Genomic DNA, 16,612 nt, shown 5'->3' with positions numbered 1-16,612 from the left:
CAAAGGGACCTGTCCTCATTGTAACATGTGACCTGACAACCACGAAGTATTGGGGACACAACACTAGATCAACCTGTACCCTGTTTAAATTGAGGTAAAATAATACACACCATTTAAACAAGTAAACATTCAAACATTGTGGAACACATCAAAATTGCATGTACAAACATTATATTTGCACATCTGTAGATATATTTTCATGTAGGTTCAACTTGCACGGCACAATGCAATGAACACCTTTGTATTTAGGTGTATTCAAACATAGATTTATTTTTAATCCTGCTCAACATGTAGCGTCCAAGTTGTTGTGTTTTCATCCTGTAAAAGGTACGTATTGGGGCACGCCCCTTTAAGTACCAACATAGAACACTCTGTAAATAATAAATGAGTCCTCGACATGTCAATAGTCTGCTAACCATGACTATTGTTATTTGTCACCAGCACCATGACTATTACGTGACGACTGAATGCACTTGCAACGTGCGCACATTGGTACCAACGACTTAGACATATTGCCAACTGTTGATGAAATAATCCTTTATCCCCCTCCTTGAAAATATGATAGCATGACTGGTAATTCTTAGTAAGTGCTATTTAGTAAACGAGAGCATATTACGTTTAATTTCTTGTGGAATTGTATTACAGCTGTAATTCTTTTGGATCTAATTTGAAAAAATCTCGTAGGAGCACATTTTCTTCAGCAGTTATTGATTTCAAACATCTGCTTCCAAGCTTTGTCTTCGATTTTGAAACTAAAACACCCCCTAAATCGAGCACTTTTCGCTTCAGTGACCAATGCTTGTAGCCATTCTGTTAGGTTAATCTTCAGCTGGAGCCATCGTTCTTTGTAATAGTCGTTTCTTCAGTATTTATGTGATTGTACGGTAAAGACTGAAAATTAGGTTTTAGTACAAATGCGTGCTGTGTGTTGTTTACCTTTCCATGTGCCATTTACTGACACAACAGAAACTATTAGCTAGTTTTGTATCATCACTACTTTTACATGATGAACATGAATGTGTAATGTTTATAACAGATCACTTATACACTTGCAAAATGTTAGGTACGTAAGACAGTGCCCTTTAATCCTTTTCAAAATATTGAAATCTCAAGAAATAGTTATATTTGCTCTGGTCATCTTAGAAACTCTTTGCGGTATCGACAGTTTTGCAAAGTCGTCAATAATTTTTATACATATTGCCAGTGCACGATTATGTAAAGACAGGTCATGTCCTAGGCTGACCACGTTTACACAACTGAATATATTTTTGAATATTCTTATTTAGTATTCTTATATTTTGAAGTTCGTCGTCTGTCCGACCGTCCTTTACCCCCGTCTCTGAAACTACAATGCCTATCAAGCTAAAACATGTTACAAATAAAAAAAAAATTCAGCTATTCACATGTCGAGTTGCCACCAACGCTATGAAACGTTATTATTCAATTTCCAAATGATTTAAAAAAAAACCCAACTACGCTCGTGAACCTGGTATCCTCATAAGCAATTTAAATTCCAGTTGGATTTTACTGACATCATGCGAAATAGCGCATGGTGACAAACAAATAATGATTAATATGAACAATGATCTACGCCGTCGGTGTACGATGACACGCAAGTAACCTAGTCCAGTCTATTAAGTCGACACTTACAATTGTAGGTCGCTGTGGACAATTCTAACCGGGATCCCCACTGCGAGTACAGTAAAACTATACCCTATATATGATACAACGCACAAACACCATCCCGGCCAGTGATGCTTGAATCATTAGCACGTTCATATCATGCCCATATCATGTGTGTGTCGGTGCTAGAGATGGCTCGGTTCTGTCTGAGCGAGAACAAGAGGAATCAATAAGGAGACTTACGTTCAGACAAAGGTTATTACTTGCTTGGTTGACCACACTATTTTCTGTATAGGTTGGCGTGTTATTTGTGTGGCACTCGTGTAATTGGTCTCCTGTTTATGTATCTGATCAGGTGATAAGATAAATGCTTTCCGCACAACATGAGAGGAATGGATGGGCTAATTAGGACTAGGAATAGGAACAATGGATCTCAGATCGGAAAAGATATGTGTCCTTGTATATGACACTATATTATGTCTGACGACAGTCAGTTGGGGATTTTCGGTGCATACTTCAAAAAAAAAGTGTTCACTTCTATAAATAAACACAAATCGATACCGGTGTGCATTAATGAAAATATTACATTTGAGGTCATTTATATATGTCTGTATTGTCGCATGGTAGTAAGTGATGTACGTTGCTTCGTCAAATGGATTTGTGGCATGCTTAATGTGTTGTCCTGCATGCTGAGTGTTCAAAAGAACGGTTATGATTACAGATGTTTACAGTGAAAGCTGCATGCGTTGGATACTCCTTCACAAAAATGATCATTGTTATGCTACAAATAAATCATTATTATTAATCATGAAAACACAACCACATGACACAACTGTGTACACATTGTGTCTGAACCGAAAGCTATACAATCATGTAAAGCCCTGAATATTCCATGATAATAATTCTTTCATATATTTCACAAAAAGAAAACTATCTGACGTAAATTGAAATATTAACCAACTTGAACAGTTGTATGTTGGTAATGTGTATGTGTCCAAAGATGACCTTATCAGTTGCTATTTACTCCCCACCCCTCAAACATAAACATGAATAATTTGGGCATAAACGCCTGTTTATTTACACAGGCAGAATTTCAGAATTATCCTGGATTAAAATCCATGTAAGTGCATATAAATGCTGAGTGCATAAATTGTATGCTTGCCAACATCGACTAAAGGGGGACACAGTGTATCGGCCATGGCTTCGTTTCTGATACGGGTCCTTGTTTATGGTGACCAAGACTGGAATGTTTGTTGAAAAAAGAATGAGTATTTGATATAGCTGTCATGTTGCTGTTACGAACACCAACAGTCACTTACAGAATGTCAGAATCAGAAACATTATCATCTGCTTCACGTGAGGATGTCGATTAGATCTTACCTGTTGAAATCCAACCATACCTATAATTCCATATTTTGACATTTAAATATACAATCCTGAACTTTGTAACAGTAGTACCAATTATTCACTCTAGACAGTATAATTCTCACAAAGATGAACTGTTGCCATATCCTGATGAACACGATCGACATTATTTGCGTCGAAATTATGCGTATAGAGATTTATGTCTTTTATACCTTAGCATAGCAACGCATAGCATAGCAACGCATAGCAACGCATAGCATATGGTGAAGGCGATTTTCTCTCGTTCAGCCTATACTGAAAGTCTGTGTTCAACGCGTTTTTAACTGAATCCACTACACGTGCGGAGTCATTGCAGCTGCCTAAAGGAATTCGAGAGCCGTCATCTTGAATTCTTTGCAGTCATCATTCATTATCTGGTTCATTTTTGATAATGCAAACTTCACTTTTATCATTTTCATGTTCATATTTGGATTATATTTTCTGCATCATCGACTTACTTTTTTCCTCTTTATCACCCCCACCTCACAATTAGTATTCTCTGATAGCATCAGTTCAGTCGTGCGTGGAATTTGTGTCAGAAACAACGCTTGCATTTTTGGTTTATTGCAGTAGATAACACACTAGTGGAGATAACACACTAGTGAAGTCCGTTGAAACGTTCTGAGGGTATACGTCTCATCTGAAGAATGCGTGTGCTAGTTGTAAAGTGCTAGTTGTAAAGCCCCGGACTAAACCGTCATGGATTGGTAATGTACATGTGTTACGTGCAATCTAGGGATGAGGCATCTCACAAATTATCCTTATAATCTTGGAATATTATCATATAATGTGATTTTTTACATTATCTTTTTGAGTTTTCTATATTTTTTATACCAACATAACGTAACAGAAATACACACAAAATAAGCACTTACTCTAAAGACGATCCAGTGGTCGACCGCTCCTATAATAATATGAAGGACAAGTTTACTTTTATTCCTGTTAATGATTGCCGTGTGTGCTTTTATTGACTTCGAATGATGATTGTCGCCAGGGTATCTTAGGATAAATGTCCTTTGACAGCACCTACTAAGATAAATCTAAACTGTACATTCCTGCTACTTGTCTACTTGTCCTGCTGAATACAGGAACATATTATCTGTGATCACTCATAGCTTTCAGACCAAGTGATGGATGGTAAGCAGTATTGATTTAAACTGAACATTAAACTGCATCTGATCCCAACGTTATAGCGAGCGGGAAGGCCTTTGTTTTTTATGCATACATCATTACAAATCTCATCTGGTGTTAATACAGGCATTTAATGTTTATGGATGAGCTTATTCATATCAAAAGATCTTTCATCCACCTAGTTATTACAACTCCAAACGTTACGGCTATATACGCCGGTAGTACTTAGTTCTCAAAACATATATCAAGGTAGAATTCCTCTGTACGCAAACGGCTGTCGATCGACTTGCAGCAAGATAGAAGGATAGATGTTTAAAACATAGACTCGCATGAGCGTTGCGCAGTCAGACAAAACATAAACATTGTTAAGCCAACAATAAGAGCTAAAGAATAGTTTCAGTTGTAATGTGTGTCTGTCAATATGTGAGGATAAACCGCAATGTACATTTGACAGTTAAAATACCACCAGAACATAATTGAGGAGAACATCACAGATCCCTTGAATGTATATATACCCATAAACCGTGTATTACATCTTCCTCACGTTGCGCTTCGACACTGGCACTTGCTGTCTGATATTGTGATAAATCCACGTGGCAGAAATTACGGTATGAGTTCGGGACGGGTTGTTAGAGGATGAGCTTGTCGCAATAGGATACAGTTCGGACACAGCGGAGGTGGTATGCATGCTAGCAGTTCGGCAGGCGCTGAACACGGGAAGGAAGGAGGCAGGGGACTCGATTAGCGGTGCTGCTGCTGTAGTAGTAGCCACACGCTGCCAGTTGGTGCAAGTCACACTGCCGCAGTCTTGATGCCAGCATGTGATTACTGGGCGGGGAGTTAATGTTTGGTGGCATTGCAGCTGAGGAGGGGGGCGGTAAACATTAAGTAATATATCATATAGCTCGAAGCGGCAAATGAATCACAGTGCGCAGATGTAAAACGGGAAAAAAGTGGCGGACGAATTTGCTGCGAGTGGTCCAAGATACACATCAAAGCGGAAAAAAGTGACGGGAATCAACGGATATTTTTTTCCGATTCCGGTCAATGGAGACGGCGTCTCTTTCCTCTGCTCCTTGAGTAGAGATACCCCTAAGGAGTGGACGTAGGATGCGGGATAAATGGTTTCACCCCTGGTTACAGATGGGACAACTCATGTGAGGAATTATCATTCTCCCCTACAGGGTGTAAATACCTTTTCTGGATTACCTGTGGACTAAGGTTATCTTGAGTGGAATGTCTTCATTAAGTGAGGTACTTGTGATTTTGCCTCTTAATAATGTTTAAAGCATTGAGAGTTCATGTGTGAATCCTCGAATGCCAATCTTGCTATTGGGAATCAATCGGCGCTGCTATAAATTGATCTTGTATGGATACTCTTCTTCAACAGCTGTGATTGTGCTTTTTGTTCGGGAGGTTGATCAAACGGGATTACATTCGTGAATAGGATACACTTCTTTCTTATTACTTAATTATAAATTCAAAGGCGCTGGAGCGTGTGTATGGAGCACTAGGTTATTGGACTGGAAAATCGAAAAAAGGCACCCTAGGAGTTGCTTAATTTCTTCGATTCCTTTTACTCAAAGCGTTTTCAAGTTTTCAAATTAAATATCCTCTAAGTGTTTTTCTGTCTCATTATTCCCTGGTAAAGCAGTGGAGGAGACAGTTACAATCAAAGAGTCAGTCGTGGAGAAAATCAAAATCCTATATTGACCTGTTTGGATTTTTCCAAGCTGCAGAAACAGTTTTTCATTGTTTGCAACTGTGTCTTATTTCATTCTATCATTGGAAGAGCAGACTTTTGTCTTAGGTAATTGATGAAAAATCTGGCTGATTTCGATTGAGTTCTTACTCCTTTTATTGCATTTGGCAAATCACCAAGAATAAAACTTCCTTGTATTTTGGAAAACATATAACAAGGGTCCAGGAGGAATTGATCGCCAGGATTCTGTGGTGTGTACTACTCCCTTTAAATTGATGGAAGTGCGATAGGAGATGTGCACCAAGAGAAGCCCATACTAAACCATCGGATTACAGATGCTTTGGAATTACACTATGCGTGACTCCGCATTTTCTCGATGAGAAACATAACGGAATGATATTCCACTATTTGCAAAGGCAGAACAAAAAGACGGCGCTAGATAAAACGACGGTGCTAAATGTATGTTTGAAAACAAACGGGAAGCACGGCTCTGTTCTATAAACTGTGCCCGTATCTAAAGGAATACGCTGGTATTGTTATATCAAGTGGCTTCTTTGCAAGGAAGTAGTTCATTTACAGGCGCAAACGTCCAGAGCGGAACGCTATTTTACACACATCCCCTGTGGAAGCTTTTCATGGAAAGCATGGACGCCTTAGTATGTTGTGAGTAGATCAATAATCTACAATCGAGACGGGTTTGTCACTGCAGTTGTATACATGCGCCAGTTCTTTGAATCCTGGTAGCAGGATATTACGAACCAATAGAACGGGTGAATTTGTCGATCGACATTTGCTGGTGAAGTGCAGGGTCCTATAAATTTGTGAGCTGGGGCAGGAGTCAATGAGTTACTGACACGATCAAAATCTTTGCTCGCAGTTTACCAGCGCAATTGTGATTTATCGTATCAGAGGACTACTTGTCTGCCCATTGTGGTTGTTTTGAATTTAATTAATCGTTCATGCTTGGGTTTAGTTATTACTGAAAACATTTGGTGTCTCGAAGCTGAATTACATAAAGGTCATATAAATGCTAAATTACTATCATCACAACTGATATTAAATGAACTGGATTTTAATTAGATATAAATCTTCCTCACTGAGAAGGCATGTCAGCTTGAAATATAAGCCACAGATTAATGTATTTCACATAGCTTTTGTGTAGAGTTTCTGCATACTAAATGTGATCGGAACCCTGATCTCTGAAAACAGGCATTTTGTGATTATTCGTGTTTCATTTACGGTACAACAAATGTGAACATAAAATGCTGGATGCAATGCTTAGTATTCTATATTGAGGAAACCCATTCGGGTATTTATAGTTTTAGTGCAATAAAAACACCATCCGCTAAGCACGTTGATATACTGCAGAATACCACACATCAATTGACAACAGTCCCCTAAATTACATCAGTCGATTGTTGCCAAGTTTACAGGATAGTGTATTGCAGGACTTTGTCGTTTACGACTGGATCTCGTGGCGTGTGTGATATTTGTTTGCAGTTTTGCTTTTCCTCTTTTCTTATTTGCTATAAAAACAAGTAGGTCTTGTTAAAGGAAATGGATTTGGCACGAAGATGGATTTTCACGTTTTCCTAATAGGATTCCCCTCCTAAGGGACACTTGCGAAAGGATGTGTGAGGATACTGTACACGTTCTATCTCAATAAAAGAAGTATATATATTACCAACACATACACTTAAAAGTGGTATAAGGATTCAGGCGGCCGGTTTTATATACGCTGGTACAGTTTGTATTATCGATGGTGGTTTAATCACTCCATGATGATCTTCATGTGTCATAGAAGCTGTTTGGTACCTAAGAAAAAAGACTTGTCACAACAGTGATACATGAGGACTCTAAGGTGACCGCTTGACCACTCCGGAAAACCATTCCGAGTACCAGCTATTCTACATATGCCTCATCAACAGTCGTCAATTATATGTAAATGGGTGTATATTGTCCCTTCTATCATGTGCCACATTACCGGCAGGGGATAATTGCATACAACTAAATGGTAGATGCGAGGCAGTGGACAGCTTCGTTGCAGCCAAATGTGAATCAAGTGTAAAGCAGCAGGAGGAATAATCACCTATCGTATCGATAATTTAAAATGGACATCCGTTAAGCAAGCATTATCCATTATCGGAAATCTTCAAACTGGTATTTAATATCGTACCTAAAAGATTTTATAGCCAGTGCTCTACTTAGTTTGTGCTAGTCTACCCCTGTGTACTTGTACAGATGTCAAAGGAGCTGATCTTCATTACGTGTGTCTGTGGCCATACCAAACCCCCAGTGATCTTTGAGTTTGTGTGTTACACCGTTCTGCCATTATCATCACGGATCATTGTACCGCAGGGGACGACTAGGCAGTGAATCAACACTCTTCACCCTTGCCTTGCAACTAATTACGCTACTGTCTATGCATTCAGGAAATCGAGGAAAATGTAATGAAGGCTTGCCAGTGATGTGTTTTAAACAGCCAACCTGATTTCTTGGATGATTTCATTTCTGTTTATAAAAGTGCCGTCTTTGGATTACAATGTTAGATTCTGTCTCTCAAGCGTCCGCTACCCTCTTCATGACCGTATGTCTCTGGGCAGGTAAGTGGCTATGTTCTTTCTACACCACATGTGCAGTAGATCCAAATTAATCTATGTACATTTATTGTTTATTTTCAGGAGCTGTTGTCGAGTTTATTAAACTGCCCCTTGTAATTCATATTCATCTCTGTTTTCTTGTGAAAGGGGGACGAGTATGATTTGTAGAGGCATTGACAGTTTTAATGCCCAATTAGATACCTATGATAATCAGGTGTGTTTATAAGGCACACACAATTGTACTTATAACCAGCAGTTGATGGACCGAAATCTTCGGCATATATATATATGTTAATTTTAAAATTATGTTTATGTGAACTTTTTGTAATATTGCAATGTGATGGTTTCACACTTATGTGTATCAAGAAAAGTACGTGTAGTAACTACAAACATACTTAGATAAATAATGTAAACATACATTTATAATAATTTCACATCATTTTTTCGTCTATGTCACAGTTAGAAGTGATGAACCTAATTATGGAAGGAATTGATGCAGCATGTCATAAAATACATTTTGTTGTATGAAAGCATGTAGAGTTTGATCCCATAACGAACATTGATCCCCTGGATCAGTAAACGTATTTGTCGGCCTTCCTCCATGGGTCGCGTTATAGTAACAATTCGGATAGTCGGTTGTACTCGTCGTCACGTTGTGAACAGGCCTCTTATTGGTTACCATGGTAGGCAAAGGGTTTAACACACAAGGAAAGTTTTCACAATGTCATCATATCATTGATAGAACTGATAGAGAGTGATGGATCGTAGCATGATGAATCAGATTGTTCACAAATTACAAAACCCATCGTGGTATTTGAAGACACTCATGGAAGGGTAAGTACAACACTCCTAAAGATAACTCTGACTTTTGACCGGGGTTTCTTTAAAACTCCCCCTGTTTGGCTATCTCAAGATTCTGTCATGCTTCCCTTAGGATATCAATAAAACACGGACGTGGATCAAACACGTGTCTTTTTCTCCTTTGATTTGTAGTGAAGTACTTGGCCAAGTGCCAAACGTGTGGTCATTATAGTTTACTGTTATGGACGTTCAGATGTAAATGGTTAGCATTAGGGGAAGTGTGTCCTGATTAAGAAACCACCCACTACCTTCAGACGAGTCGCAGCCTGGAGTACGTTGATGAACTAATTGATATTCGTAACTGTACCTTGAGGAGTGTCCCTACAGCAGCATAATACCCTCCTGAAGCAGTTCTTTAAACTCTATGCGAGTTGTGCGCCACGACTGATCAGATTTACTATTGATCCTCTCGCATGTGTAATGAACTGCAATGCTCTATGTCTACGTACAATGATCGTACGCGGTCTGACACTTTTCTCAGAATTCAGTTAATCGTTTTTCTGGTTTGCCCAAAAAGGTTTTAAGATCTGGAAATTCAGCATCAGCCAAGGACTGCACATTATTTTCTATAGGTATGTCAAAGAGCAGTTTAGGAGTATCGACTATACATGAAATGAACACCAGTGTGAGGTTTCCTATATTGTGTTGTCAAATCCTTTGAGAAGTAGAAATACGTTGACAGTTATTTGGCACAGACAATAATCCATTGCGGTTTGCTGTATAAAAGCCAAATCGCGGGTCAAGTTACACTGCAGATGAAGAAAATAATAGAATGCAAAATAAGACCGAAATACGAGACAGTTGGATAAAGCAATGAGTGCCACGGGGATTTTATCACTTAAGGCAAGGGGGATGTCAAGGCTCGGTCATGCTTTAGTTGAATAGGGACGTGAACTGAATCTTCTTTTGGGCTTTAGCACAAAAAGTGGACAACAACGCTACTTTCGTAATAACATCAGTCCACCATTTCCATATTGTACAGTAACGATTGTAAATGGAACGCTTGTTCATTGTTCAATGAAATGTCAGAAATATGTCGTAATGGTATGCGCTATTGTTAAATGTAACAAAACTTAATAACCTCAGTCCACCCTTTTCATTATGTACAGTAACATATATGATTTGAACAAGTGTTCATGGTACAATGTCTACAAATGGTTTGTGAACAGTTGCGTCTTTTATATATGTAAGAATCCGTTGTTCGGGAATTATAATCCCAGATTCGTACCTATTATATATCTTGGTTTGTCAGAATAATATCCAATGCTCGAGAAGAATTAGTAACTCCCCCATTATAATAGGGCAACCTAAGTTGGTCGTATTGGATCGGGTGGTCAGGCTCGTGACTTGGTTGATTGGGTGTCATTATACCCCGACGGTGTAGAATGTTGGTCTCAATATCTATCACTGGATTGTGTGGTCCAAGCTCAAAGATTTACAAACAGACGTCATACAGCTTGAATATATCTGTGTGCGGCGCAAAGCAATAAACAAACACGCGCCTCATTTGACTTTCCTCCCACATTAAGCTGGCACAACTGAAATACTCTTCAACAGTGTTGAACCCAACTCATTCACTCGCTGACAGGGCATTACCATGTGTACCGTAGTAGTGAATTCATGTTACACTTAAACCACTCATTCGTTGAAAATGAGTAAACAATTAAAACGTTTTTTCCTTGGTTTCTGAGTACACGATCAATCACTCATTCAACTTCCCTTTGAAACTGACAGCTGAATGTTGAAATTGACTTAGTTAGATCTACCAAGATGGTAGGACTGGTTGTCGCTACTTGGTTGTAGGTTTCAGTCTTACGATTAATGCTCCCTGCTCCCTGTAAATAGAAAGGAACCTTCAAGAACTATCTCATCACCGATGTTCTTCTTTCAGAGCGAATGACTTTATAAACTAAATCTGCGAGGAACCGTCTCCTTCAGTCATTGCCATAATGAAGCTTGCTACACTACCACCATCATTGGAAATTTACCAGACAATGAGATGGGTGTTCTGGATGAATGCCTTTATTAAATGAACACGTCACACTTTGCTGATGCGGTATCTTTGTGAAAGAATAATCCATGTAATAGGATCCAATAGTAATCAAGTTGGAATTAACTCTGAATAATATGTGATAAATATCACCTGGCTGTCACAGTCCTCCACGTAGTCTAGACACAATGTACATTCACCGCCAGATGTGCAATAGATCGAAATTAATCTATGTCTATTTCAGTTGTAAGTATCTATATGTCGATTTGCAGCGTGTCTTGTATTGTGCCCAATGTCGTATGTGGTATTCTCGTGCGAATCAAGCATTAAGGCATACTTGTGCCTAGGTCAAATAGCAGATATGTTTTAAAAACGCGCAGCAACCTGCATCAGGTGTTCATTATATAATGCAATACATAATATTTCTTGTGAATAGTTTTACAAAAATAGATATTTACGTAAATGTGTCAAGTAACTACATGTGCGGAACACGCCAATATCTTTGAAACACCGCTGGGCCAAAGTCAAGTCGATATATTTCTTGCAAGAAATTTGTAAACTTAAGATAATTACAAACACGCAGTTTACAATCGAATATCGGTATCGAGGTATTATTCGTTCTTAAATCAATATAATATGCACACAGAAATAATAGACATAAAGCATTTCCAGGATCATAAGAAATATCTGCTTCAAACAGAGTCCCTTATGGGATTCTATTTATGTCATATGCGTATAAATCACTATCAATTAGTGATGATATCAGGTGTTCGCGAAAAGGTGAGATTATCCTGCCCCGCCGGTTGCACGCGTCACAAATCATTGCAAAGGCAAGGCATGTGTTCGCCTGAACAAACACAAGGACATAATTATAAAGTACAAATCAAAATAGGGAATTGCTATCGGACGTATTTTGCTCACAGATGCGACAATTTTGGAAATGTCCCCCAGAGACCGTGATTCGTTTAGAAAAAATACATATAATACATATATGTACTCTTACATGTGGTGACCTTTTAATGGTCATGAATCTTCCTTCATGTACATTCAACTTTAAGATAACTATTCTAAATAAAAAAAAGCGAGACAAGAAGAAATAGTTAAGGCCATGTGGGTATAATTCCCTGTACAAGCTTGTAGTAAAGGAGGACCATCTTGCTTGAACATGTCTGTATTGCTCCAGCGACGTCTTTCCCTCTTCCGATGCTCCCTGTCCCTGGATGATTGCGGGCGGTGAGGTAGCCTAGTGAAGAAAGTGTACACTCGTCACGCAGAAGACTCGGGTTCGATTCCCTACATGCGTACAATGTGTGAGGCCCAATTTTGGTGTCCCCCGTCGTCGTCATATGCATATTGCCTCAAAAAAGCAAAACCATGAGTAAATGCCTCCATGAGGTCTACAGCTTAATGAGTAGTCAACATGTGTGTGACCCGTGTCGAAATACACTGAAGTATCAAAGGCAGCCTTGCATGGAGGATATGTTATGCCAATGTTTCTAACTTCTGATTTTGGAATTTATGAATACTAGTTCCGCTTTCACCATGCACCAGTACCTATGGGGCTGAAACCCTCACATTTCATCTTAAACTATGAATGTCTTTCAGAGAGAGAGAGAGAGAGAGAGAGAGAGAGAGAGAGAGTCTGGGACGCCGTATAGAACGTTATTCGGATGCTTGTGTTGTTGAGAGAGACTCGTGGGGTGGTCCGAGCATCATGGTACGGGGTGGAATCGGTCTTGCACAGAGGGTCGGCCCTGTGGTCTTCCAAAACATCGGTCCAGGGAGAGGCAATGGTGTCACAGCAGCTCGGTACATTGATCATGTCATGAGATCACGCGCCATACCTCATTTGGCACGTCGCAGCAACCACGTGTTTCAGCATGATAACGCCCGTGCCCATATTGTGAGAGCTACAAGAGACTTCCTCCAGCTGAATGGCATCAGAACCATACAGTGGCCTGCCCTCGGTCCCGATTTAAATCCCATTAAATCCGATTAAAACCTCTGGGACGAGATTTAAAGACGGCTAAATGACGTCCGACCAAAGCCGACAACTGCAGCTGAACTGCATCAGGCGTTCCTCAGAGTGTGGGCTCAAGTGCCTATGGCGTGCCTATCAATCGCCTCATCCATTCCATGTATCGACGTTGCACGGCAGTCATCAATACACATGGCGGATGCGCGAGATACTGACTTGTGATGCCATTTTATCAGAGACTACTGTTGTGTTTCACTTTAAGAACATTTGACACTTTAATTTCAACCCTGATGATCAGTTGTGCCAAGTTTCATCTCTTCAATATGTCTCTATGTTTACAGTTTTTGGACAAATAAGGTTTCTCACATATCTGTCCACGGTGACGTTTCTTTTGCGGTTCAGTATATATATTTTATGTTTGATTATTTTGTAATTTAGTTATTTAATTGCATAATCTTGATGTTTTGAGTATCTTCGGATTTATCTGGTAGAAATATAGACATTCATCCATTCATTCATTCATTCATTCATTCAATGGTTGAATTTGACAATCTACATGTATATTTAAAAGTAAGAGTTTGACAATACAGCCAATGTAATTGTATCTTAAATAATGTCTAGACTATATCACTGCAACGACCTTTTACGACCTTCATATACTATTGGCAATGGTGAAACTATGTCTTTGGAGACTATGGCATTGGCCAACACAAAATTCTTCGAGTCACGGTAAGTTTTTAAGCAAGGCCGCTGCTGTTGCTGGAGCTCATTGCAGTCGGCAACATTTTACATCCCTGTTTGCAGGCAAGGGACACTGGGGAACTAATACATAGAATATAGATTTAGTCCAAAGAATTTGATCTTGCATTGAAAAACCTGCCCATCACTCCCGACATGTTGATAGCATTAGGAATAGGTAAAAAGTTCAAAACCGAGCTCCCGCTAAGCTGTTGACTCCATTTTGTGAAATAAGCGTAAATTTGAGATTTAATTCATCAAATTGGATATATAAAGAAAAAATTAGACAGACACCATGTCACCACGTGCACACGTTTGATGGACGCATTGCAATGCACAGTGATAGATTGTACGCGCCAATGCCACAGCGATATAACCCATTGCAGTAGTGTTGCTAGAAAGATAGAATAGTGACATGCCGACGTATGTACAACATTGGTAAGACTTTGATGACGCCAGATGAACCAAAGAAACCCATAAGAATGTTTTGGGGACATTTTATGGAAATTGTAAATAAGTGAAAGTGACAAGCAAGTGTGCTTCATGCCCTCCGGTCGGTATAGTTTAAAATACTATCAGATTAAAAATTACCCCAACATCCGTTTGATGACTTCAATTTGTGAAATAAGCGTAAATTGCATGAATTATCTCCCTTGATGATCCCGAATCGTATCTAAAAGCGACACTGCTGGACATCATGTCACCATCAGCCCAGTTGGGACGGAGACATTTAAAACCTTGGAATATTCAAATAAGAGAACCATGTTACATGTGTTAATCGGGAACAGATTGGTTCTGTTTTCTTTTCAAACTGCTTCATGCTTCGACATTTGGAGGACATTTCCAAATTTGACACATCAGTGACAGGAATTTTCCTATTTTGACGTGTACCAAATGTTCCTGAGTTTGTTCATGTGAACAACAATCTTGCTTTTGCATGTATTTGTGAAAGGTGCCACAAGGGGGGCAGGATTCGATCAACATTATGGTAGTGATTCTTAGACACATATATACACATAATCGTAATCGGCTTTCCGCAGATATTTCCTATTGTTATGGAAAGGGTTTTGTCGCTTTTATTTATTGAGTAGTGAACAATCTGCGTATTCGCTGAGTTAATAGTTTAGGTTTCCATCAGCATCAATAATCTATTTTACGATATTCTGTAAATACTTACAGACAAACCAGTGGTTGATAGAATGAACAACAACTCACCCCGTCAGCGTACAATGACACACAACTTGACATGAAATATTTCGAACAACTCGATTTTGGTCGGCTTTTGCGACATACAGGGGAAATTTATTTTGGCAGGCATTTGCCATCGGGACACACAGTGTTTGTTACAAGCTATAAGACTTGACACTCCCAGCCCATACCGTTAGGAATACATAGAAGCTCATCCGTTTGATCGACATATTCCTAACACACTCTGTAAAGACATAGAGGTTCAGCTAAATGTATGCATTGATACTGAACCCCTTTACGTCATGGGGGGAAGGGGGGGGGGGGGGGGGGGGCCACGGGTGGGCCCAGTCGTCTAAGGCGCCGCGATTCGCTGTGCAGAGTTGCGTCCCTTTGACACACCAGAAACCTATGATTGTTGGTTCGAATCCCGGTTCGCCCCGATTATGTTTCTAGGTTTGTAAGCTGCATATCGAAGTGGTTAACGTCTGAGACCTGCATCACTTCGGGATTTCCTCCAATATTAAGCTGACACGCCGCGATATAACTAGAATGCTGTTAAAAGCTGTTAAACCCAACTCACCCACCTTTACATCATGCTTCAAACAGGTTCATAGTAAAAGGATGCCGTGATTAAACTACTTCAGTGCTTCATTAGGGTGCTAGGTGGGATATTTTTCGTCATCTGAATAATCAAGTTGCATGTCAAGTATACACATGCTGAATGTAGGCAAATATTGCACAATTATTGAAACGCCCCATGCAAAGTAATAAAATAGCATTCATTCCAGGTTCACTGTAACACATTTCTCACATTTACTTCAATGCAAATACTACACGAGTGCAAACAGTCACACGTACATAAACATCAAAACGTCCAAATCTAAGGGCTATTGATACATATAAGACTGGTGTAAACAGATGGGACAAATTCATAGAGACAGATATTCATGAAATGATGACACCAATGTACGCCTACAAATTCGTGAGTTGCTAGAAATCTGTTTCCGGTAATCAAGAACTGAGGTTGTTATTAGCAATGTGAAGACACAAAGAAATTACCCGTAAATTATTTCTGAGATGACAGTCTGAATCTACTTAAAAAACGTGGAGGTGGACCTTTCATCTCCTTTGTGCATTCTGGTGCTCGGGGTCCTTTTACACTTATATGTATATTTATTATATACGTTAACTATGGGAGATATATCGTTTAGATATTGTATATTGGTAGATGGAAATCTCTGTCTGCAATGTGGACTTTCGAAATGTCAAAGTGATATGCTTAAAGTATCTTTAGATTGACTCGATTAGTGCCAAAGCAGATTGATATTTAAATTTCGTGTATTTGTCTTAGTTTCCGGAACCCTCCAGGTCGTTTTGATATATATCAATCCCAAATG

At 39.3% G+C, this 16,612-nt stretch overlaps 1 protein-coding gene across 2 annotated transcripts in view; it reads left to right on the top strand.

Moving 5' to 3' along the window:
- The first annotated feature begins 4,902 nt into the window (after positions 1 to 4,902).
- LOC139478817 (neural cell adhesion molecule 2-like) overlaps positions 4,903 to 16,612 on the top strand; it is a 94,207-nt gene continuing 82,497 nt past the window's right edge. For both annotated transcript variants that reach the window (XM_071261486.1, XM_071261480.1), the window contains exon 1: positions 4,903 to 8,463. In XM_071261486.1, coding sequence (XP_071117587.1) covers positions 8,403 to 8,463 — 61 coding nt within the window. In that variant the 5' untranslated portion in view covers positions 4,903 to 8,402. The remainder of the gene's footprint in view (positions 8,464 to 16,612) is intronic.

This window comes from Haliotis cracherodii, unplaced genomic scaffold, assembly GCF_022045235.1.
Source record: "Haliotis cracherodii isolate W230 unplaced genomic scaffold, xgHalCrac1.p SCAF_1, whole genome shotgun sequence".
NCBI classification, from domain to species: Eukaryota; Metazoa; Mollusca; class Gastropoda; order Lepetellida; family Haliotidae; genus Haliotis; species Haliotis cracherodii.
Note: the sequence above shows the minus strand (reverse complement) of the source record. Positions and strands in the feature narration are given on the sequence as shown.